The sequence below is a fragment of the Schistosoma haematobium genome, chromosome 1, assembly GCF_000699445.3.
Source record: "Schistosoma haematobium chromosome 1, whole genome shotgun sequence".
In the NCBI taxonomy this organism is placed as follows: Eukaryota; Metazoa; Platyhelminthes; class Trematoda; order Strigeidida; family Schistosomatidae; genus Schistosoma; species Schistosoma haematobium.
Window position 1 is genome coordinate 9,387,087 of NC_067196.1, and position 27,432 is coordinate 9,414,518.

At 35.6% G+C, this 27,432-nt stretch overlaps 1 protein-coding gene across 2 annotated transcripts in view; it reads left to right on the plus strand.

The window, feature by feature from the left end:
- Positions 1-1,030: 1,030 nt before the first annotated feature.
- The window catches only part of MS3_00001995 (uncharacterized protein), a 40,485-nt gene continuing 14,083 nt past the window's right edge, over positions 1,031-27,432 (plus strand). Inside the window, exons 1-8 of one of the 2 annotated variants that reach the window (XM_051209551.1) lie at positions 1,031-1,201; positions 1,242-1,692; positions 2,987-3,111; positions 5,072-5,682; positions 12,994-13,059; positions 19,458-19,542; positions 24,731-25,033; positions 26,462-26,945. In XM_051209551.1, the coding sequence (XP_051073078.1) occupies positions 1,334-1,692; positions 2,987-3,111; positions 5,072-5,682; positions 12,994-13,059; positions 19,458-19,542; positions 24,731-25,033; positions 26,462-26,945 (2,033 nt within the window). In that variant the 5' untranslated portion in view covers positions 1,031-1,201; positions 1,242-1,333. Of the gene's footprint in view, positions 1,202-1,241; positions 1,693-2,986; positions 19,543-24,730; positions 26,946-27,432 lie in introns of both variants that reach the window. The other variant, XM_051209550.1, reaches the window with a different exon arrangement.

The window sequence follows — 27,432 nt, forward strand, 5'->3', positions numbered from 1 at the left end:
GTGCACGTGTGTCGATCACGCCGTGCTCGGAGAAGTCGGCTTCCGCGTAGCAAAACCAGGCTTCTATGTTGTCTGGCCAGAAGGGCATCAGTTGAAACAAAGGTGGGGACAAAGTCTTAAGCTTAAGTACTTTGGGGGTCTGCTCAGTCATGATGAAATATGAAGTACGATAATGAACGAGGGATATATATATATATATATATAAAGCACGAAAAAATATCACAATGTATAAAAAATTAAGATAAGGTAATGATATATAGAATTCCGAAAAGGAACAGACTCATAGTTTACGATTTGGTGTACCAGATCACATCGGGCTCACCAATGAAGATGGCACAGATATTCAGTGTTTGACAACGCTTTAGCCAATAACACTTAATATAACTCGTACCCACCAAGAGAAGTCAAAAGACAGAATCGAGGAGATTGGAAGACATATTTGATGACTATCAATATATCGGGATTGTCTGATCTAATCTTTCTAGCGATTGCAGTAGATGTTGAGCACGGCGTTCCCACTAGTGATCTGGTGCGGATGCACGACCGAGCGCCTTCAGCTAGGTGGGTCCATTAAAAAATTTGGGCAGCATCCAATGTCGAAAACTTACAGAGCTATTTATTTTGGGGATTTATTTACCGCTACAAGACTACAGGATGGCCTGACTCTAGGTTTCCAATCATCCCATGTAATCCTTGAAGGCTTCAGAATTTAGATGTACATCCAACTATCCAACCAAAGACACTATCGCAAGACCAATGTTATGATGAGAAGTATTCGAATTGATTTGCTAACTAAGAATTCCCAGGATAGCTCAATTTAAGGCAGTTAAAAATTAGAAGTAAATATGACAATATTTCTAAACTGGATAATGAACATGTTGAAAGAAAGGGAAAAGTGTTAACGATAAGCAGGTGTACATTCAAGAAAATTTCGTCGTTTGAACTACGAATTGGATGAGTGAATTTCAATGTTGTGAGGAAAAAAATTAAATTTGCCGGTTAATGCTGAATGACTTATTTCCGTAGTCAACGCACCAATAGGGTAGCTTTCGTTCGACCTACAAGTGCGTAACCATATCCATGGGCAAGAGATAGTATTGTCATATGCCTGCTCAGAGTTAATTTACCTGTCGATGTTGTTGTTAAGCGTACCAATATATTCTTCAAGTTTAATCCCATTTTATTGTTGTGATTATTGAAGGTAAGTTATGGCTGCAGCATCATCAAAGATGACTCGTTAGGTAATTGTGTTACGTTAGGTAATTGTTCATCGCATTTGCTAACGGATCTTATTATTGGCAATTGTACTTACCATAAATTTCGTTCTTTGGATATGTGTGCACTTATCAATTGCCAAAGAGCATCTTCTAAAAAATCCAAAGCTAAAATATTCAATTATTTCTGCAAGGAATTATCGGATGTACTTGAATGTGATCCTGATACCATTGAGAGGACAGATGTCACTTTTGTTGTTGGTCATAATGTTTATCATGGAAACCAAAAAACAGTTTCCATATTGAGTGAGGAGCTGAAAAAATGCTTTCAGTCAGAAAGCGAAGACTTCGATCACAGCTCTACACATGGTTGCATACTGAAAGTAACTAGATCAAAGTCTTCGTCTTCACTCAAGGTGTTTATTGATGCATCCGCGGACATTTTTGAAGCGGTATTAAATTATATGCTTACTTTAAAGTAAGTTTTGTTTATAGGAATCAGGTTTTTCGAATATTCGTTGTTTACTTGTAGCAACTGTTTTACTTCACTTGACTTGTAATAAATGTATTATTAATACTAGGAGTTTGTAGCGTATTTATCGTTTGCATGGAATGATGTTTTTTTACGATTGATATTCATTTTAAAGGTTTAATATGTAAACTAGTTATGAACAAATCTACCCTCACGTTCTTCATTTCAGAGAACTGCTTAAACTCAAATCCTGAACACGTTCAGCATTCTTTGAGATTTTCGGAATTTTGAATGTATTTTGCCTAGTGTTTCGCCACGCACAAAGGTTTAGCACATTTATGTAACATTAAAATGGTTAAGAAATTTGGTTTTATTTCATCCCTTATATATTGTATATTAGTGAACAACGGGAAGTTTGTGAATTTTCTGTTATTATCCACAGCAGCACGTTTCTGCAGTTTAAAGTATCCAATTTCCCTAAGTGATGGTATTTAGATGATTTAACCGAACTTTTGTTAAGATGAGAACAAGAACATCTAAACCACATTCTTGCGCATACACTAATTAATGAACGTTGCCTATTAGCGAAAGCGATTAGACTGTCGAGTTTCCCGAATTTTAAAAGTCGTCGGAGAGGTTACGCTTCGTGATCTGGTGCTAAAAATATCAGGTACGTTAGCTAGGGAGTACTGGTTTTTTAGCAATTAGGTACCAAATAAAACCTTTTACGCATAAAATGCACTTTTCGTACTCTATAGCAGTACACCGTATGTAGTACGTTTTTTCATGTCACCGATAAAATTTTTTGTAGGATTCTCATATTCCCATGCTCCTTTCTGTACCACTAAATCCTATGGTCAAAGTAGTGAGTGGATTATTTAAACCTTATGTTTTAAATATTATCCTATAGTAATGCTTTTTTTCGTTCAGGTATTTGTTGTGCTGTGAAAGAATTAATTGTTTGAACCATTACAGTAATAGGACCTAGACTGATGCTGATTCATTCACATCCCATTAGAAATTTAGTAAATCCATATTTCAAGGTAGCTTCTTTTAGCAAATACTCATATTTCTATATTATTCAACAAAGCACATTTTTAGTAAGTAGGTTTCAATATACTACACCTTTTTTATTAGACAGTGATTCGGTTTATCCCGACAATGTGGTAAAGTACTTAGTTTCATATGTAGTAACCATATCAACTAGTGGTAGTTAGTACTTTCTGGTCTATCAACATTGATTTATCTACTCCGTCTGTCATCGTAGCTTCCTAATTAAAAACTTTTCCACTTATACCAGGCTTACTGTGCCCGAAGACCTAATACCACACGTTTACTATCTGTCAAAATGTCTACAGATCAAAACTTTGGAGACAACGTGCATCGAGTTTTTAATTCACAATTTATCAATCAACAGTGTTGGGGGTAAGATTTTTAAAAAAATCACGAGTTGCTGAAGTTTTTTTTTCTAACTAATATTCTTTAAAAATGTTAGATTTTCTTGTTCAGCTCTACTTTAATTCCAGATCCGTTTCATTTATTATACTCTGGATATAATTGACTTCTTGTGGTTAGGCAATATTACAATGGTTATTTAAGAGAATCCATGACTTTATATACTATTTACAGTTTAAATTTATATAAACTTAATATTGTGTTGAAAGATGTTTTTCATAGTGTTGGTTCTAGTTGTCATTTACACAACGTAGGATCTGGCATAAATTGTCAATTTCTCAATACTCGAAACTTCACATCAATATAAAGCGAAAAAGTTGATAAGATAAAAAGTGGACAAATCGAAATAGTAGTAATATAAATGGTAATGCATGTCTGAACATACAGAATATTGTTCCCTAAGAACAAGTGAGATTGGGCAATAAAATATACAATGATATGAAAAATCAAGATTTGGAAGAAAAAACAAAATGAAAACATCTGTGACAGTTGTAAACCTTATCAACTAAGGTTTCCAGTTAAAGGTCATAATTGTCTGCAGAACTCCATTGAAAACTTCTGAACCTTCCAACTTCGCTCTGAACAACAACCAGTGACTTTATCTCTTGATTTTGATTGGGACTCATACAGACATAAGATGATATTCTATGTAAACATTACCCTGAACATCACTATAAAATGAGGAACTGGTAAAAAACAATCCTAGCTATCAGCAGTCGAATGAAGCCAGCACATGTGGGATTTTAGAATTTTGTGTAACTAAATATGATGAAAAAGTAAATATGTTGATGAATTAGTAACTTATTATGACATGGGCTCAAAATATGTGGAGTCTCATTGTTTATTCGGTGCACCAAAACGATTAGTACTCCCGTACAATACATGCTATTTCACCAGTATAATATTCCACACTAGTCTTCAGCATTCGGGTTGTCGTCTTTGTAGATTCTTCGCAGCATGTGTATTTTCTTTTAGTAAAGTTCTATTACTTAATTTTTCTGTTATTAACTATAATAAAACGCATCTAGGTATATGCTACCATGGACATGCCTACCAGATCTTCAAAATTATTAAAAAACGTACTCGGAGTTTGCTAGGTCAACCTCATGTCGTTTTTCCTCTTGTTTTACAGAGTAGAAGAAAGTTTTTATTTGAGGACTTGACGTAAATCACCAGAAAACTTTCCAAATGTTGGCATTTAAGCAGTGGCTATTAATATAATCTCAACACCTTAAGCACTCTGTTTTAAAGACTGATTTGTCAAATCAGATTTTTACAACTATTGACAACATGAAATAAGTCATTTAAGTCGTTTTTTGTTTGTGCATGCATTGAATAGCAATTGAACAACAAAATATGTCACTTATATATTTAGGCATCACTGTAATCGAGGAATAACATATTGGCGATTATCATGTCCTGCATAATGTAGTTACATAATGTGTGGAAAGTTCGCACACCATTCTGTGAGCTACCGAAATCTCAATTGTTCTCTCTATTTTAGCGGTAGCTTACTGTTAAGGCATTCGACTTTCACCCACTAGGCTACAGGTTTGAGCTCCCCTTCACCTACTTCGGTCTAGGCAACTGGTTAGTATCATTAGCCCTCGCACTTAATGTGTGGCTCATACCCAAGTACCTAGTGGATGAGTCAACTTACTATTGGCAAATCAGTAGACGCATTTAGTCAACGACGGGTATTTAATTTATCTGTACGCTATTACAAAACGAGTTCATCAGTGTGTCATATGTGGAACACAAAGTACCTACTTTGTCCAGAAAGGAACTCATGGGGATTTCAAAAGTTTTGCAATAACTCTTCTGAAATCAGCATAAGAACATACGAATCTGAAGTAAACCTCTTAAGAGTATCTGATTAACATAGCTTGTTTTTAATATTGCGTCTTACATCCTACTGTTTCTTGTACAGTTCTGTGTAGCTTTATTCAGTTCAGTGGGGTTTATCAAAATAGTAATGAATTTGCTACAAGTCTCACATCTTATTCGCCAGAAATGTGCCTAACAAAAACATTACACCACTACTTGTTAACGGAAGCAGATGCCATCGCTTGTTCTCAAACAGGAATTCTTAGTGCTCGTTTGATAGTAAACCTTACAGGCAATTTCGATTCATCAGATGATCAAAATGGAATTCAAGAACCTTCCAACGAATATTTAGCCGTTGGAGTTTTGCGATGGGCATTTGAAAAGTTATTAACAGGCGAAAGACTGGCAAGGGCGGGAAGTGAAGATAATGTTTGTTCGGACGATGAAGAAAGTGACGGGAATGGCAGCAGTCATGCTGTTGGGAACTCTAATGGATCACAGCGTAAACGAGCAGGTAGTCAATTTCAGTTTTTGGCTCAAAAAAATTTGCTAAATGGAATTCGTTCAAAATGTGGTACATCAGCTCAGTATAGCCTCGCTTCAGATGACAATGATGATAGCGATGATTTAAATTCAGAAACTAAAGCCGAGGAACGTGGCTCAGTTTCAGACACTCTGAATTCATTACAATATTATAGTACACAAGATATACGAGTAAGTCTTGTGAAATACCTTATCTTTTAAGGTATTGTATATCCCACATTTATTTTCCTACATAATCGTAAAATGTCAATGACCTTTTTCCCAAATAACCCACTGTTGCTCAAGTATTCACCTAAATACCTTCTATGGTGTGGTAGGGCAATTTGTAAAATATGGTTGCTATAAATAAAATTTTAAATGAGACTGGATATAGTTAACTGAGATGAATTTTCAGCATTGCTTGTGTGTGCTACGACTTTTCCGGGAACAACATTTGCTTTAGCAGTAGGGTTCTGATTGTGAGAAATAAGTCAGTTGAAACCACTTGTCTAGTGAACTTGTATATATGGTTAGGTCATATGTTAAATATGCCCAATGGTTGTATGGTAGACGCCACAGAATAGTCATTTCATGACACGAGACCATTACTTGATGTTGTATATTAGTGTTAGTTTGAGCTAAGTTCCAGAGTAGAGGCTTTTTGTCAGCGTAAGTTAGATTAGCGTTGGATTGGATGTTAAGATGTATTAGTTCGGACTAGAGATAATCTACATGTATGTTATTCTCTTCAGCTGGACTTTTGTATTTTATCATTTGCCTTTACACAGTGTATGTGCTAGAGGATTTATGTTTAATTGGTGAGGTTCATTTATTTTCATTTCAATACCGATAAAAATCCTTGCCTCTGTGACCATGTGATATACACTCTCTATGGGACACACGATTGTATTGGAATGGTTTTATTACTCGCGATCCAATGATTGTATGACAGTTTTTGTATATTGTTCTGTTAAGCACCTAAGCCCCTATATTGATAGTGAAACATACTATTGTAGCTCCAACCAAGAGTGGCCCTAACATGAAATCAGTTCTCTTAGAATGGTAGGTGATTAACTTATGAAATTCCATTTTCGGTTTTCAGTAACTGTCATAGATATCTATTTCTTTGAACAAGTTTCCGTTTATAGCGAAGCTCGAAATTTTTAGATGATTACAAGCAGTAACTGTTAATTTGGTTTTAAACTTTGCGTAGTAGTTACTTTTGAACACATTTCTAGTTCAAGAAATAATAAATATAAACAAATTATTCATGTTTTTGGTTAGACAGAGTTTACTGATGTTGGTTCCACTCTGTAAGAAAGGGTCAAAATCATCCTGTGACAACCACAGAGGGATTAGTTTAACTAATATAGTCTCTAAAATACTAGCCTCGATAATTATCAGACGCCTAACTAAGACTCGTGAACTGCAAACACGAGAGACTCAAGCTGGCTTCAGACCTGGTCGTGGCTGCATCGACCACATATTCACCATTCGTCAGATTCTAGAACACAGGCATACTTATCGGCGTCCGACAATGGTGGTCTTTCTTGACTTAAAAGCAGCATTTGACTCCGTGGACAGCGAGATTCTGTGGTAGTGTCTGTCATTGAAAGGCGTACCTCAGAAGTACATAAACCTTGTGAAGGCTCTTTACTCGAACACTACTAGTCGAGTCAGAGCTTATGGCGAACTGTCATCTGGTTTTGCAACCTCAAGTGGTGTCCGTCAAGACTGTCCATTATCTCCATTTTCGTTTAACTTCATCATAGACCTACTGATGGAAATAACATTCTCGTCGACTGAATTCTCGGGTATTGACCTCCTTCCAGGAGGTCCACTTATCGACTTAGAATACGCAGATGACATAGTCCTGTTTGGTGAAGACGCTGATAAAATTCAGAGTCTTTTGGTAGCACTGAGCAACAATGCCAGAATATTTGGAATGCGCTTCTCTCCCTCTAAATGCAAGTTGTTGCTTCAGGACTGGTCTGCGTCAACACCTGAACTAAGGATAGGGAGTGAAGTAGTCGAACGTGTTGACAACTTCACTTATCTTGGAAGTCTGATCAGCCCTAATGGGTTGGTGTCTGACGAAATCTCAGCATGGATTCGAAAAGCTCGTTTGTCTTTTGCCAACTTACGTCACCTATGGCGAAGGCGAGATATCCGTCTATCAATAAAAGGACGAGTATACTGCGCGGCAGTCCGTTCAGTTTTAATTTACGGCAGCGAAACGTGGCCATTAAGAGTAGAAGATACTCGTAAGCTACTAGTATTTCACCACAAATGCCTTAGAAATATTGCTCGCATCTGCTGGGATCACCGGGTAAGTAATAGTGAGATTAAACGTAGAGTATTAGGGAATGATGGTAAATCAGTCGATGAGGTTGTGAATCTTCGTCGACTGAGATGGTTGGGCCACGTGTTACGTATGCCTGAACACCGATTACCACGACGTGCAATGATAACCGGTGTTCGGGATGGTTGGAAGAAAGTTAGGGGTGGCCAAACCAAAACGTGGCATCAGTGCTTAAAGTCATTAACTTGTAGTGTGAGCCATGTTGGTAGATGCAGACTACTCGGTAATCATTTGTTAGAGACTCTTGGTGACGTGGCTCAGAATCGATCACAATGGCGTCGGTGTATGCACTTTCTGTCTTCCCTTAAACTAAGAGATTAAAATTGATTCATATCTTTCTTTCTACGAACTAATTCTTTCTTCCTGTACTATATCCTTATTGCAATCTTTCTTTTATATATTACCACCTCCAAATTAACTACTTTTATGAATCCGGTGTTCATCTTGTGTTAATGAGGTATGGCAATTTGAACCGATGCATATATGTGACTGGTCCTACGTTGTAGCTGAATGACTGACTGACACCAGAAAACATTGCACGTCGGGGCAGTCGGTGGTTGGGCATACGTAACACGTGTCCCAGCCATCTCAACTGATGAAGTTTCACTACTTCATCAATTGATTTGCCATCCTTACCTAGTACTCGTTTCCTAACAACTGTGTTACTTACTCGGTGGTCCCATGATATACGAGCGATGTTTCGAAGACACCTATGATCGAATACTAGTAACCTACGAATATCCTCTACTCTTACCGGCCATGTTTCACTGCCATAAAGTAGGACGGAACGAACTGCTGTGCAGTAAACACATCCCTTGGTTGATAGACGGATATCTCGCCTACTCCATCAATGACGCAAGTTGGCAAAAGCTAGTCGAGCCTTCTGTATCCATGCTGAGATTTCGTCACACACCAGACCACAAGGGCTGATGAGACTTCGAAGATAAGTGAAGCGGTCGACACGCCCGACTACTTCACTCCCTATCATTAGTTCAGGTGCCGACGCAACTCAATCCTGAAGCAACACTTTACATTTCGAGGGGGAGAATCGCATCCCGAACATACTTGCATTGTTGCTTAGAGTGGTCAGAAGACTTTGCATTTTGTCAGCATCTTCACCAAATAGAACTATGTCATCGGCATATTCCAAGTCAACAAGTGAACCTCCTGGTAGAAGTTCAACCCCTGGAAATCTAGATGAGAAAAGTGTCATCTGTAAAAGCACATCGACAACAAAGTCAAACAAGAATGGAGAGAGTGGGCAACCCTGACGAACACCACTTGAGGTAATCAATTCTGATGACAGTTCGCCATAAGCTCTCACTCGACCAGTTGTGTTCGAGTAGAGAGCCTTTACAAGGTTAATGTACTTAATGGTACTCCTTTCAGTGACAAACACTGCCATGGAACCTCACGATCAACAAAGTCGAATTCTGCCGTAAGGTCGAGAAATACTACGATTGTGGAGCGTCTGAACGTGTGCCTGTGTTCTAGAATCTGACGTAGTGTGAATATCTGGTCTATACAACCACGTCCAAGTCGAAAACCGGCCTGATTTTCTCAAGTCTGCTCTTCACGAGCTTTGGTTAGACGTCAAAGTATTATTGAAGCTAATATTTTAGATACTATATTAGTCAAACTGATTCCTCTGTGATTGTCACAAGAGGACTTTTTTTCCTTTCTTATAGACTGGAACAATCAGTGATTGAGACCAGTCAGATGGGATTGCGTCCAGTTCTCAAATTCTACCTAAGACCTCAGTTAATCTCACTGCTAATACTGGACCACCATCCTTAAAAATCTCAGGAGTGAACCTGTCAGGGCCTGCTGCTCTCACTTGCTTCAGATTTCCTATAGCTTTTTCAACTTCGTAGAGTCGGAGGACCTACATTAACTTGCCATTCAGGTTGACTGGAGATCATGGGAAACCGAAGTGTGACTGAAGGCCAGTTGAACTGATCCCTGAAGTGTTCTGCCCATCGATCCGATCTCCTGGATTGAGAATGAACGATGTATCCGTCTTTTCCGAGATATTTTCCTAAACAGTTGGGTTCCTAATACCGGTTTCCGTAACGAGTCTGAACAATTGTCTGCTATTACCTATTGCCGCTGCGTTTTCCATCTCTCTTGCTTTCGCTGCCCACCACTGTTCACGATCATTGCGTAGGCTTCTTGTCAGCTTGCGCTTAAGCTAACTCCGCTCTTCGTTATGTTCAGATCCAGATGGAATGAGTTTTCGCGCATCTATCAGTGCGGTAGATGCTGCTGAGATCCAGTGTTGCTCCCTAACCTTGTGGTATACCGTAATAGCAGATTTCATTGCTGTTTCCACAGATTTTCGGATATCATTCCATGCTGCCTCGGAGTGGGCATCACCTACATGGCTGCCTAACTGTTTTCCTAGTTCCTGAAATATACTCCTAGCTTGACTATCATTAAATAGGACCCTAAGAGGTTTCCTTGCAGCGTCTTTCTTACGTCCAGTAAGACGCAGGCAAGGATCATACTTAGTTTTTGTCTGTTTGATAGGTTTAATGGGGTGACAAATGAAATGACTTACTATCCAACAACCAAACGATGATTAAATTCATCTCAGTGGTTACATCTCTAATTAGAACATTAAGAATTACGACTTTCAGAGAAACATAAGGAACGTTAAATAACTAGTGCAACTTTTTGCTGAATACAAACTAAACAAAAGATTTTAAATTTGGGCACCCAGTCATTTACTTACAAATATACAAGGTAAATACGCTAAACAGTTTTGTCTCTATATTTAATTCAGTAGTCAATATAATTCCTCGTCCTTAGTATGTGATCAAGCTCTAAAAGTCAGTCATGATAAATAATGATCATTTATTTCACCGATTCGTTCCTCTGTTTTCGCATTCTCTAGTATTCCTTTCAGAATGATAGATTTGGTTTACTTCCTTTTGAATCCGTGAAATCCCATATGGTTTGTGACTATAATTGAAATGGTTCAAACCGATCACAGAGTCCCAAATGCATTTTTTTAATCATCTTCCTCCAAATCTCGAACCAGTATTATCGCTCGTACTTCTCATTTTCTTATTTAATTAGTCTCTTTTGGACTGTGTTTAGTTAACTGTTCTGTTGTATCTTGAATAGGCACTTCATTCGTTTGTTCTTGTAGTGACTGGTTCTGGGTCCTGGTTGAATCTATTCCATTGGTATCCTAATTCGTTGGGCTTACTTGGTTTACTGTTGATGGGTTTGGTGTTGCACGGTAGATTAATAAGAATTTTTGGATTACATCCTCCACCTCTCTTTCTCCCTCGGCTTTAGGTAGTTTTTTTTAGTGTCGACAAATCTCTTAAATTGTCAGTTTGACTGTGGATGATAGGAAATGTCTTGATATTTTTAACGGCATTGTCAATACAAAATTTCAAAGATTCCGAAGTAGACTAAGTTCCATTATCAGATACTAATACTTCTGAAGACTCGAAACAGGTGAATACTTGTTGTAACTTGTCCACAGTAGCTTTAGCTGATGTAGACTTCATGCAACGAACTTCTGAACATTTAGAAAAGGCGCCAACAGTTGGCATAAACTATTTTCCATTTATAGAACTAGGAGAATCCATGTGCACCGTAGACCGTGAGTATGTCAGTGTTCCCTAACTGCATATTTGTGTCTTCCTAGGGGATTTAGCTGCGTTTTCACTTGCGCAACACTTTTCAACATATTCAATTTGAAACCAGGACCCAGAACCAACCACTACAAGAACAAGTGAGTGGAATACCAATTCAATGAGTGACATGGTACATTGTATAAACATTAAGCAACTAAATTATGTTTATGTATTACGTTTATCATAAGCTTTTGGCTAACCCATAAACTATTATCATTCGATTTACTATTCTTAATATCTGACCAGTCTATTACTCACAGTTTTCCATATTCACAGCCACTTTTGTATAATTATGTTCTTTATTTCACGATGTGGTGTGGTGCGTTATGTCTGTATATAAACCATGTCTGTTTGAAGCACAAATGTAGTAGAGGCTTGTTACTGACTTTCGGACTTAAAGGCAGGGCATAGAGAGAAGCTTGCAAATAGTGGTCCAATGAGAACTTGGCTGCTGAGTCAAGATTAATGTTGCTGGTCGAACGTGTAATTGTCCAAGTCAGAGAAATTAAGCAATCGTAAATGGTAGACGCGAAATAGATCAAAGTGGAATCAATTCTGATTAGTGGCTTGTCACATAATTCTAGTCAGCAGACATTGGAAACAACATGTATCCTGTTTATTATCTCTCCAACTCTTGGTTTCCATGTCTTTAATGTCTCCTCCTTAAAGCAGTGTAGAGTATGATACGTTAGCCGATATACGTCTACTCCATATCGTTAGTGTTAGTGATTGACAGGTTGACTAGATTAATTTAGTTCAATTTAGTAAAGCCATTGCCCCCAAATGCCTTGGTACGACCGAGAGTGGGAAGAGTCAGCTCTCCCTCTCGAAATGTTCTCACATGGCCACGTGCATACAACAACTGCCGGGGAAGTCCTACTCACTGCCTTCTCGCGGCGTTACTGTTGTTTAAGAAATTGAGAGGACGAAAAGCGAGTGTCCGGCGCTTTAACCGGATTGGTGGACACGGAGAGTTCATCTAGGGGAGTTGACAAACCCCGCTTCCAAACCGATGGTGCACATGGGCTTCAGTATCCTGAAGGAAATAATGGCATATGAACCAATCGTTGGTGACCGGCTACCATGGGACTGCATCTGCTTACGTTGCTCCACTGCCTTTTGGATTAGACCTCTCGGTTAAAGGCTCCGGGTGTGATCCCTAAGAAAACCACATGGTTCGGTTTCAGCACCCGGGCTGTAATCCAGCCCTCAAAAAGTTGAATGATTTATCTCGCGCATGTGTATTTGGTGCCTCCTTGTACCAATGTTTATGTGTTTAAATAAATAGTAAAGTCACTCCAACTTGGTAACCATCTTTCGCTTTTTGTTAATTGATGGAGATGACCATTAGTGTGTGCTTATGAGAGCTAGGTTTTTTAAATAACATTAACATCAGTTTCTTTCTTCTCTGTAAGCTTATATTATTTACAAACGACATATAGATGACGAATTTCGAATTGACGTGTTTCTTTTTTCTATATTTATCAGATTTCGGTCGATATAAATGATTTACCTTTGAGTAAAGACGAAAATGAAATGAGTAACATATCTCAGGTGAGAAGTAAGATTCCTGTTACTTTGCTAAAATCGCTATCATTCGATGTATTGATTGAAGTATGGTAGTAGTAGTAGTAGTTCTTTATGGAATAAACCTTGTTAATTAAATTAAATTTCTTTCATAAATACAGGTTATTTCGAAAAGAATTTTCAGTATATTGCATAAGATATTCAATTTGTCGTCAAGTTCACTTATTGTACATTGTAACTTGATTTTGACCAGCTATATTTAATGATGATTTCTAAATCAATCCTCATTTACAATTAATATCTTTTTTTTCCTGGTGAAAACGATATTATAGCTTTCTCTTAAATTTATTTATTTTCCTGTACATATTTATAGGCACGATTATGTTTGGGTTCGATCATGTTTCTTACAATAAGATCTATATTATTGTTAAAATTCGTTAATTGTTTCCTTAAATCCCCATTTAAGGGTAATTCGTTTCATTACTCAATTTTCATTATAATGCTATAAATCGACTACCTGGATCATCAACATCTTGGTCAGATCAATGTAGTATGTAGTAATAAAACTTTTTTTATTTAACATCAACTTTATTTTCTTAAATATTGTATAAATGTAAACTATGTACATTATCAGATTATTTAGACCATTTATTTGACTTGACTTGAAAATATACTTATTGAGAAAGATACTGATTTGATAAAATGCACACATTTACTATGGTATGTTAGTATCCTATCTTAATTTTCCACTTTTTTATGTTTTCTTATTTGTCATTACCTTATCTAAGCTCATTTAGCTTAAAAATAATAAAGTAATTTCATTGAAATCACGAACCGATCAAAGTTAGACAGCCATTAAAAACCTAGAGGCACTGGAAGGATGTTTTATCTTAGTGTGGGATTCCTCAGGTTGTCGAACTTTGATCGGTTCGTGATTTCAATGAAATTCAATAATCTCCACAACTCTATACTACTGACAATAAAGTAATTGTTTTTGTCACAATATCAATTGTTATGAAACTTTATCTAGAATGAGAAAGATGAGTGAATTTATAGGTCTAAATGTTTTGCTGAATCAATACATCTGTTAAAATATGTTTTCACTTCATTCCTTTCCTTTTTTTGTCATCGTGATTTTATCAAGACTTTCAATTTCGCTTACTCATAACTTCCAGGTTTGGAATGATTGTTCATCAGTATCATTTACAAGATAACACTTTTGATAGACTATTTCATATTGTACAAATAAAGCATTAAGTATATTATAACTTAACTCTGATACATGTAATATGGTTGACGTTTGTTTTAAAAATATTTATTTAAACATAAACATTGGTAGAAGGCGGCACTATATATATATTGCTAGCTTCTAAGAATTGAACGTGAAATTCTTCTACTAATTTGTTTTACCAGACACACTGTATATCTGCGTCCTCTATAATCTGCCAATGTATCCTACTTTATAAAAATGTTGCGTAATTCGACTTGAAATCGGACTAAATGGCACAAATTCATTGTCCATCTATGAATCCTAATTTTTTTATTTTGCTCAGTACATTTTAATTCCCGAACTTATTCGTTATTTTCAAAGCACATATTCTATTTCTGATTCCCTTTCATTGATATTACTTCTATTCGACGTTTTAAAAAAATTCATCTATTTAATTTCATCTCACTGTGCTAAAGTCGTTTAGGAATTCGGGCTAAAGTACATTTTGGCCTAGTTCTGCGTTGCATATGATAGTGACTGGCAACTTTTTGAACGGTAAAATTGACTAATACAATATGTGAGAGTGACTTTAAGCTAATCCAACTGATAATTTACTCACAAAACCAATCTTTGAATGTTTATCAAATAAACATCATACGATTGATTTACTAGCCAACTAACTGAATTAAAGTTATCATTTCTACATAAAATTCTACACTTTATTCTCACTTGTTAATTGTTACCAATCTTGAAGTCTATTTAAAAATTCTGGCCTGTTTTTCATAACTTTACTCGATTGTGTTTAACGAAATGACAGTGATTTCATTGTCTCTTTCACTGAAGATGGAAATCATTATCGTTTCATTTATTGATTTTTTTCCTTAATGATTTGATTTATTTTACATGGTGAATATAATATCCAATTAACTGTTTCAGTTAATGAGACTACTTTTTTTAATGATACAATGGTCACTAAAAAAATGATTCATTTCATAAGCAAACAACTGAACCTCAATACTAGTTTATACGTCACCTAGTATATTTTCTGATATTCATGTGATTATTGTAGACTTCATTTTCGATTTTTCTTAGAAACTGTTGCATATCAGCTAAGCTTATGGTTATGAATTAGGTGTATACGTTGAAGGAACATCTGTAGAATATATTAAGCTTTAGGATTGGACAATTTTCGGTCGATATATATATATATATATATAGTGTATGCCCATCTACTGTTTTTTAATGCTTTTATTGGTTTCCATGCTATTAGAGATGATAACACACATGTTTACGTCTATACCATGCATACATGTCCAGATGTACACATGATATCTGTCTACAATTAATAATTGTAGTGTAGTATCAGTTTTTATTCTATGGTAAAGTAACTAAGTAAACTATTTATTATTTTGTAAAAATACACTAGTCTTTCGTTGTTATCAATTCGTATATATTATGTCTTGTAACATTATTGTTTATATCGTTATTTTTTATCTTCGGGGAAAGTAAACTACAGACTATGATATTTTGTTGTTGTTGTTGGACATAGAAAACAACTAAATGATTCTGTAGTTAACTGACTGATGATACGAAACACATTTTTGGACTGGAGAAAAAAAATAAAAACACGTCACATGTGCTAAAAAAGCGACGACATTAACTAGTCGATTCACGGTCAAAATGACGTACTCTATTTTGGTTGGTGGTAATGTAGACTTATTTCTTGATGAACTTCATTATTTCTTCGTTGGCATTTTTTCTATGGACCTATTAGTAGAAAATCCAGTTAGTTTTTTGAATTGTAGTATTTATGATTATTATTGAGATCACGATCTGTTCAAGTTAAAAATCTACTAAAAACCAGTTAGCACTGAACAGCTGTTTTGTCCTAGTCACAATGCGCATCCGCGGTCCCACCATTTGAAATCGAAACTATGACCTTCAGGTCTTGCGGATAGCTCATAACCTTCGGACCACTGGATGTCTGACTTCAATCAATTTGTACGACCATCTTCGACGGTAACTACGTCAGACCTATAGAAGAGTCCCACAGTACAACGAGACGGCTCTATGATTTGGTCACTAAGAGTGAATCAGAGGCCACTTAGACTTTTTTTGTACAAATTTGATATGACAAGTAGACCCAAAGACCAAGTCTTATATTGTGAAAGAAAGGTGTTGGGGGATCCAAGGTATTCTTAAAAAAAGTCCGCTGGGAAACATTTTATCTAATCAGTATTGAATGGAAGTTTCCCAAAAACATCTAAAAAGTGAAGTTATATATTGCATTTCTAATTGGATGATTACTCACTGTGCTACTATGTTCAGTACGGTTTCAGAAACCCAAGGCCATCTGAAACTGAAACACTATAAAGAGCCTCGATTTTGCTGTACATAAATTAACCTTCGAGTAAAGCATTCTCACATTTCACGCCTTTTCTCTGGCGTTCGCGTTATCTTGCAGAATTAGCCTGGGTTTATTAAAAGAGCTTAGGAAATCGATTCAAGCATTCAATTGGAAGTTTAATTCCTATATCTGTCCTTATTTCAGTAGTTTTTGCAGTTCAATGGATTTAATCGTTAAGAATTTAGGTAACATCTGGAATTACAGTTGTTTGTTGACTGATAAAATGTTATTGCAAATATAGTAATATCACAATTGACTCTTCATAACATACATCGTCTGTAACTTAGACGAGTTGTCACAAATAACATATTAGAAAAGTAATTATTGTATCATTCTGTGTTACTTTATGACTGTAAACATTTTTCACTATGGCTGAAAATGATAAAGGTAGTGACTGTTTGTCTTGGAACTCTAATCGATATCACGTGACGATTCCATCGGTCAGGATCCTAAGTACACTTTTTCGATTCCACATCCACTGTCTTATCTCTTGCCTAACGTCTTAAACTTCAACAATTATCCGTTCTGATATGCATAGTTTACTACTAAATGTACAGTAAAAATATAACTAATAATCGAAACGTATTTTCGGAAGTTACGACTTTTCTAAAACTCGTTCCGTTTGTTTATTAATGTTTTATTTTCTGTCATTAGCGCTTCATTTATCAATGAGTATATTATTCAGCAAACGAACTCGGTTTGTTAATGAAGTTGTGAATGCTGACTAAATGATCGGATTTATAAAAGAGACGAAGGCGAGACTCTTATTTATGGACGAACCTTGAACGAATCTTAAATGACCTTGACAACTATTAGCTAATCAGAAGACAGTACAAAGTAAAAATATAAGAAACTAATGAATTACAGTGGATATTCTTTTTTTACGTGATTTAAAAACTTATTAAGGTTTGATAAAGGTTCAGATGTTCTGAAATCATAATGCATACGATATAGGAACTCGTTCATATGGCTCCATAATAGTCATCCTCCAGAGCCGTGGTACGGTCTTAAAAATTCCTTCAATCTCGACCACGTGGCTTCAATGTTGTTAGTATGAACTCCAGTAGTAGGGTCGACAAAATGACGTTTATGCACTACGACATGATGGACATACCAAAGTCTATGAAGGCATCTATTCGCTCTCCAATCATCTGTATATACCGTAGTGCCCGGCTGCACGTATTCCTGTATAATTGTGCTTGCTTGCCGGTCTCTGACCCTCTGAAAATGCTCCTTTTGCGTTGATCGATCATAAATTCCACGTACCTGTCAAGTATATTTACGGAAGTGCTACTTACCCAATCTTCCTTGATACTACGTCCCCTGTTGTATTTTCGCTTTGTCACTACTGTTTTATCTATTTCCACAATACTTTCTACTTCGAATGATTGGTGTAGACGTGTCATTTTAAGCGCACATGTATCACGAAAATGCTCATACCACTGGACGACTGAAGTTTCAGTAACATCTGCAAACGCCACAGCTAGTGTTACTGGTGCCTTTATTATCCAATTTGCAACTATTATCATGATTTGCCTCAGTCGCGATCGAGCGAGGAAAGTCCCCGTCCGAGCAGAATTTTTTCTCCAACATAAAGAGCAACGAAATACAATCTCATCACGATAGTCTGCACACTGTACTGCAGTCATTTGATAACCGCATTCACAGGTGCAGGAACTTCTTAGTAGTCTCATCTCTTGTAGCCGCTCAATAATCATCTCTTCTCTGAAATCCGCTCTAAATCGATCGTATGTGAGCATCAGGTGTTGAACTTGGCTCCGTGACCTTGAAATTCCCCAAACGCTTCTGATTGGCTCGTCCATAAATTAGAGTCTCGCCGAGACGAGATAGCCAGATCAAAACGCATCATTAATTCATTTGATCATTACTTGGTAGTTTATAGTTTACAGGAATATATGTATATTCCCTCTAAATTCATTCCACAAGTAAGTTATGGTTAAGTAGTGGAAGAGATTTCAAGTGCTACTTGTAGATCGATTGATCTCCGTAAGGCAAATGCATTCATCTTTGCCTAACTCTTGAATAACTTATTATCCTGTAAATGTTATCTTTTATCTTATGTTTCCTGGTCTTGTTTACTTCTATTCACAATAATAATTTGTTATGTGGTTACTTGGTTCGCTACACGAATAATAATTGCTTTTACATCTGTTCATTTGAAGGTGAGATATTCAATAATTCACGATTGTTTTTTCTTTTCAATTTCGACAAGAATCTGTATGAAATAGAAAAAAAAGAAATCATCAATAATTTTTATTTGTTTTATGCATAAATTCGCGCGCAACGCTCACTACTGTTGGAGACTGTTGGGAGAAAGTTAGGGGCGGCCAAACTAAAACATGGCATCTGTCACTGAAGTCATTAACTTCTGGTCTGAGCCTTGTTGGTAGATGTAGACTACTTGGTTGGGATTCGCGTGACTATCGTAATCAATGGTTGGAGATTCTGGGTGACATGGCCCAGAATCGGTCACAATGGCGTAGGTGCATACACTATTTGTCTCTTAAACCATGAGATTAAAATTACTTTATACCTTTCTGTGAATTAATTCTTTCTTCATGCATTATATCCTTATACACAATGCTTCTTTTATATATTACTACAATTGAAGTAAACACTTCTGTGAGTTTGGTGATCATCTTGCTGTGCTGATGAGGTGTGGCAACTTGGACGGATGCATATATGTGCATGGACCTACGTTATAGCTGATTGACTGCATAAGATTTTTTTATTTAGAACATATTGTTTTATTACTCATAAATTACAAATTGAAATTTTGTTTTGTAGAATGCACATAGTTTATTAACTGTTTGTTTAACAACTGGTAATCAAGAATCAGAGACTTGTTTACTGGCACCAACATCTCTTGGAGGTAAGTAAAAATATGAAATGACTTTGATTATATAATATGACTATGTTTATTTTTGTCAGGATTTTCATACTTAATATATTGTAAATGGTTAGTTTTAATTGCAACCATTGTGGTCAAAATAATGTTTAAGTTTATTTTCTCAGCCTATCGCTGTAATCAGTCATATTTCCCGGTTAAACCGCCGGGAATTCGTTTTTCGACCTCTTAATTTCGTAAACAAACACCCCCGCTGCCGGAAGGCAGTGAGTAGAACTTCCCTGACAGTGGCTGTATATCCGTAGTCACGTGGTCACAGTATAAACCAAATTGTATATTTTTATCCACTGCAACTGATAATTTAACAGATGACAAAAAGTTTATTGTTGTGACCTTATGTCCGGCTTTTTGTCACGTGATTTGTCCACCAATCAAAATACGACTTATACAATCTTCGCATTGTGCCAAACCAATCACGTTCGACCGGTATGGGCAGTCTAGCGTCCTTATTTATCCTATGTCCGCCTAGCCCGTCCACTTGAGTCCAGAATACCAATACCAGCTTCCAATATGCGAATTGAATCGAATCATTTATTTCAGACATACTGGGTTTATATATCAACCAAACAGACCGCAACGCACCATGAAATAGGAAATAACATTTGTACACAATAAAGCCAAAAAGTGACTGTGAACATGGGAGGCAGTAGTCAATAAACTGAACAGCTTAAGAACAGTAAGTCGTACAATTATAAATTATAGGTCGAAATAAAGCTTATAATAAGAGAAATATAAGTGTACATAATCTAACTATTGAATAATTATACCATAAGAATGTATAGATAATATTAGTCAATTAATATGTCTCAGAAGTTACTCGTGTTTCATTCTTCGCTCGGATATAACGTTTATGCTCAACAAAATAATACCACAGTCTATGTAATTACACATGTCTTGAGAATCGCCATAATTTTTCAGAAGTTATCTAGGATCTATCTAGGGATTCATTTTATTATTAGAGAAAAAATTGTAATCGTTACTTTGTAATCATACTTGTTAACTATTTTTCGATTGTCATTTAATCAGGGAATCGTCAATTGTCTGTAACACTATAATAATACTGCAATACACTTATTAAGTATCCATTTTGTTTTCATCTCCTTACTCAGAATCGCCTAATTTTATTTGTCAGATATAAGAAAGTTTGAGTTCTTGTACTTGGTAGATATGTTTAGTTTTTTTTTAGAATTTAACCTCAGATCCCGATCGTTCTTACCTATATTGTTAACGTTTTACAGTTAAGTGTTAATAGTTAAACTACCATGATCTGATTTAAAAAAACGAAATAACATTTTCCGGTCCGTTCACAGATCAAGAAGTATTATTATTCTGTCATGTAGTTTAGTAATCTTTCACACCGTTTGGTTTATAACTAATGCCTTATTTTCAAACTTTGAAGTTCTCTCTATGTTTGTCACTAAATGGATTACACCGTATTAAAAACTCCTCTTTCAATAATGATTATTCATGTGATGTAATTTTTTTAATCTGCTAGCGAAATAAATGCCTAAGTAGTGTTACTTAGTAGTTAAAGCATTAAACTAAGTGAGTGACATGTTTAAAGTTTTTTCCTTTGAACTGATTATCATTACAAGCTGTCAGACACTTCTGCTCAAGCTCATTATACTTAGACTACGTTATTGATTATACGTCTGTATAATACTAGTATCCATGGCTAATTTTTCAATCACGCAAAAAAGATTTTATAGGATAGATTGATTGTGACAAACTTTGAAGTTACTGAGGCCAGTTATTCACTAACGTATATAATAGGTGTAATGTTTTGACCACGGATTAGTAAGAGTTTTACTAATCCTGTCGTTGATATTCATGATTCAAACGGTTTTGTTTCACACTGAAAGTACCATCTTAATTGAAATAATTAACATACTAAACGTCCTACTTATCTTGTGGTGCTGCAATAAATTTTATTTCTAACAGTTGAATTCACGAGTCCATCTAAGATAGACCATCATTGTAAGCCTGAAAGTATTGGACAGCCGTTTCTCCCCAGTATGGGACTCCTCAGCAGTGCGCATCCACGATCCCTCACTCGGGAACTTCACTCTCGCACTTCAACGCTTAACCTCTATACCACTGGACCGGCATTCAGCGGTGTTAATGTCTAACTTCAATCAACCCACGACATTTTGTGGCAATTTTTCTCAGATATTGTATTCAGCAGGAAACCCTTCTTGATTTAGGTCTAAAGCTAGTTGACACTTATCAGCAAGGTGTACTCACAGTTATAAAGGAACTTGGTGATACCTATAGAATTCGAACCTACGTCACCCAGCTTCACAACTTGAGACAATAGCATTCTATTCACTATTGAACACTTTAGAACGGAAATATTTCGTGTATTATAAAAATATCAACTAATCACTAATCGGTTATTAATCGACAGACTTCAGTTGACGACTGTGATGAGATTAAATATATTATTATAACCCACATTTGACAGATCAAGGTTTATTGCATAAAAGGTATTTGCTGGTTTCTCTTATCCATTTATTCACTAATCATATAGGATGAATTATACTATTGTTTCACATTGAGCATCACAGTCATAGAAAAATTGTCAACTCACCGAAACCGAATTTGGTGCTTTAGACCCCACGATAATTGGGTTCTTTAATATGTGGTTCTTCATACTACACATATTCGACCACACATGCGATCCTCGATTCCTGTTCATAAACCAGTTTTAAAGTACAGTTTTACTGACTTGTTGCCTGCTCTAATATTTGAGTGGCAGTATTAAGAGTTCAAATATATTGATCAGAAAATCAGCATTACTACCATTCTCTGTCCTTAGGCATAACTAAATAAATAATTAGTTATGAACAGGATCCACATATCTGTCCATCACTGTAATTAATATGTTAACTAAAGTAGTTTTCTAGTAATCGTTTTTTTATTATTCCCTTATCAAATTGTGTTATTGTCACAAAACAGAATGAAATGGTATACTAGTATCATCCAGTGAACCTGATCACTTTTCTAGAAACTTGAATGATTATTATATATGTATGTTCATACCGCTTTGTTGTTGTTAGGCTGTGTACTTTATCCACTGACCTTGAACTCTACATAATTATTATTTAGTTCAGAAGCTGATAGTTATATAGCGAGCAAATAATATCCTATCAAAGAAAACTATAAATCGTTTCATTTGGTAAATTATAAAATTTCATTTCACTTAGTTGTTTCTGTTTTTATTTTCATTTAATAACTTCTGTTCAGCTATTATTTTCTGATTATTATAAGTCATTCCAAGAGCTGTTGGTGTTGATTTCACGATCGAAGATATTGGTTTTATAGAAATTTCCATAGTTCCAGCGTATATGATACGAAAATACGTTATCACTTTTACTACTGCCTATGATTATTTGTGTAAATATTGTTATTTCTATATTTTTCCACAGATGAATTCACTCTTTATTTTGTAACAAAGAACAAAGTATTTAAGAAAGGAACAGTCACTTAAATTTTCAACAATCTTTTAATCTATTTAATTGAACGGTTTCGTATGTGTTTTAAGTACTCGATCCTTTAAACCGCAGAACTACAGACTTGTACCCTGTTGCATTTGTTTTGCTCTGAAAGTTCACCAGTAGAATTACTATCTCCTATTAAAAAATATGTCTCAAGGATCCCTGATTATAAATCTTTGTTTTATTAGTGTGTTACATCAGGCTCTCCAGATCATATTATTATTAACGGTCTTAAGTTTTATATTTCATCCAGCCCATTCATTCCAATCGATTGTAACATTCTTTTATTTTCATTGGGATATCCATGACTTGATAATCCTTTTTTTCAAGTTCATTTACGAAAACGAGTTATCACTGCATAATGCTTTTTAGATATTCATTTGTTAACAATATGTTCAAATTCAATCCTATGGAGATCACGAACCGATCTGATTATTGAAAATCTAGAAGCACCGTATAGTTGTTTTTTTCTTAGTGTGATGTCTGTCTTCAGTACACATCCACAACCCCTTCATTGGGGATTGGATCTAGGACCTTCAGTTCTCGAGGTGATCAATTAACCTTTAGACGCCACTGAACCAGTATGCAGTGGTTTGCATGTCTGACCTCCATCAATCCACGATATTACTTGACTATATTCCGTTGAATACGGTGAATACCTTTCACATTCGATACGGATTGAACTCCCCTTGTCACCTCATCTTGAATTGCACCTTAAAGCTAGTCGATGGTAAACAAATGATTATTATTAGTATATTTGGGTTTGTGAAGCTTGTAAAATTGTTGGTAGTCAAATCACTAGCTGATCTTAGCTAGACCATGATTGTAAACCAAGGAGCACTCGAAAACTGTTTTGGTCCATTACGAGATTCCTCAGTAGTGTGTGGGGATGTTTTATCTTTAAGACACTGAGCTGGCATCCAATGGTGTACAAGTCTGACTTTAATCAATCTATAAATTGAATAAAATTCAACAATCTCCACAACCCCATACTGACAAATCGATTCGCTGTTTATAACAAAACTTTGAGGATGCTAGAACATATATAGTGATGAATGAGAAAAATTTGAATAGTATCCCTGTTTACCTTTATTATCCTATTTTTTTAAAAAGTTTTTACTATTCAACATGTAAGTGTTGGATAAAATTACCTTAATATTAATGTGATTACCTGTAAAAAGTCAAGCTTCAATTTGTGTTTTCTCACTTCAGTATTTTCTGTAGTAAACAAGGTCAAAAATGTTCATTTTACTGTATGAATTCCATAATTTCAGTATTTAGTGTTGGGGATGCAATATAGATCAAATTAATCAATAAGTCTTTAACGGTAACTATTAAGAAGTCCAGTTCAATTACAGTATATTGTGTAAAATGATACAGCACTACTTTCTAGCGCTTAGTAACTTGAAGTAAAATTTACTATCCAGTTTATGAAGTAATATGGTAATTGGTGTATTTTTTTATTGAGATATAATATCTTTTGGTCGGAGTTTCCCAATTCATTTAATTTATCATGTGTTAACGCTACGGCTTCTTATGACGATATTTAAGTCAATTGTATGGATAGATTAATTATTGTGTTGGTTACGTACAGAAATCTAGTTCCTAGTCATATTGTTACCGTAACTCTATTTTCATTCTCATTCTATTTATAGTTCGATCAACATCAATTTGGTTAGGCAAATTAGCAGGTTATTTGGTTAGCCTATCGATAAAACGTTGTCCCCCGACACATCGATCTATCCAACAGTTGGATCAAGAATTAATGAATGAAGTCAATCAGTCACGAAGTCGTCACCAAAGTCGTGGTTCATCTATTTCGAATACTTCCAGTATACCAAATGATTTAAACAGTCTAATTGAAAATGAATTTAACACCACCAAGTGTTGTGCTGAAAGTGTCTGTCCAGAATTGTCCGAGTGTACGAATACCGCTGTACCGAAATCGGATAATGATGGTAGGTGAAGATTAGGTAAAACCCATTGTTTTTTCTCTATATATACCAGTTTATTTTTCAAGCACCGTATATTACTTTATAAGAACTAATTTGTAGTAGTTCTGAAATTCATTCCTTTCAATAAATTTGACTAGTCACAAGTTCGTTTATATATCTAGCTTGTCATTAATTCTAAAAAATAAGTTCCCACTTTATTATGTGCAGAACTCATTATACTAGATTTAATATATATATTTTGTCCCATTGCTAATATTTTCAGGTATACATATCCCAATATGTTGGGATACTTACGCTGAAGTTTGTAGACAGTTAACGCTTATTTTGAAAAGTCGTTGCTGAGTCATAACATACAGTAAGAGTTCTGAATTGTTTCTAGGTGCGGTTTGCTGATTTCACTGTGTGAAGAGAAACTGCAAGTCTGGGATATAAATAACTTTCAGCGAAGAAACATCACTTTGCGAACATCTGAAATCGGATGTAAATAATGAGCCATGTGAAGTAGTACGCAGCTGTCCTACCAGAAGTAGTTATAAGGATATGGTTTAAACTGGTGACCATATGCCTGGTAAGTTCATTATTTGTCCACATCCTGATTTATTATCAGTACACTTAGCCATAATTGGTAATCCTCCAGGTTTCTAAAGGTAATAAATTTATGGTTTAACTGTTATACATCAGTTTATTTCAAAAACAACTTAAATCCATAACATGATTTATTCTATCGACTTTACTGAGAGGTGGTATCAGCAAGGAGTTTCTAACGGCTAACAAGAAGCATCCACCTTCCATCAGATAATATGAGATATCAGAAAATATCGGCCTTAAAATATCAATATCCCTTCTTGTTCTTTGGATTCTCGGCTCCGAATTAAAATGGTCGTTCTCCATCAATTTCAATTGTTTAGCTTCTGTAGTCACACTCTGATCGGCAAAGCCGTCACTTCTGACCCACCCTCTTTATTAGCTCCCTTAAAAAGAAATTGCCTTGTGCAGTGAAAACTTCCAAACATCTAAACGCCCCTAATAGAGCACCTCATGGTTTTAAGTGTTGGGAGTATAATTTCTTTACTCAATTAATTTATTATTGTACACTTAAAATCTTATATATCTAGATTTTTCCAATTTTTTAGAATTTTTGCATAACATGCTTAATCGGTCATTCGCAGCTGTCAAAGGGAAAACATTGTTGTTAGTAGTCTTGTTAGAGTTATGAAGTCCGTTTAAATTTCGTTAAGTAATTTGATTTTTTTCTTTTCGACAACCCGAGATAATAGAATTCTGTATTTTTACGGACAAAAAGAATAATCTTTATGCTTCGACATTTTATCAGTTATTTATATATGTATATAGGTGTGTTAATGTATTCGTATCTTTTTTTGTCGAGATTTTTTTTCTATTGTTTCATATGTTTTTTCATCAAAATATTAGATGAAGTAACCCGTACAGTAACCGGCAGTTCTGCTTCAAATTTAGCGCGAGCCATTGTTGGATCGTCTTTACTTCATCAATCATTCACTGATCAAGTCTATCAAAGCGAAATTCTCTGCATTAGTCATAATGATGGTACAGGCCAGGATTTCCCATTACGTATGTTAGAAGCTCGGTCAAGTTTTGGCATTGGACAATTGAGTTGTAATTCAAAGCATTACATTGCAATTATTGGCGGTTATAATCGTAAAGGTTGTTTAGATAGTATGGAATTATTCGTTGAAAACAATAGTAATCAGCAGTATGAATCATGTAACGATGAAGATTCACCTGTATCTCCTCCTATTATTGGTCCACGACTGACAAAACAAAGAGGTCGGTTAGCTGTAGTATCCAGTTACTTACAATCATTTTCTGATTTTCCTGATATAATTTATGCTTGTGGTGGTTCGACAGGCTCCAAGGATTTAGCATCTGTAGATAAGTGAGTTAGTTATTCTATTTTGAATATATACATTCTTTGAAAATGTTATGCTCTAAATGGAAATCATAATAGATGCAAGGATTTATATTGGCAGTAAACGTTGGTTGACGCCCAATGTTCACGTGCTTAGTCTGTTAAGCATTGCTTTATAAATTTACGCACAACATTTTTGTGTATACGTATTTTCAGCAGATATTTTCCGGTTTGAATTACAGGGTTACAATGATTGACAAGAGACTTGAGGCCTTTCTGTTTCGAACGTTAAGAAAGTTTCCTTTTGTGTAGTTCCTATCTCGAATTCCGAAAACCTACTACTAAGATTGAGAAAACCATAACTTACCCAATTGGCTTGTACACTTCTGACCCTGTTATACTTCTTCCTCCGAACAACAGTTTTATCAATTGCCAAGATTCCACCAACGCACTATCGTACCGCAAAATTGTTAGATGAAAAATCGATAAGAAGAGGTTCATTCTTAAGATATTC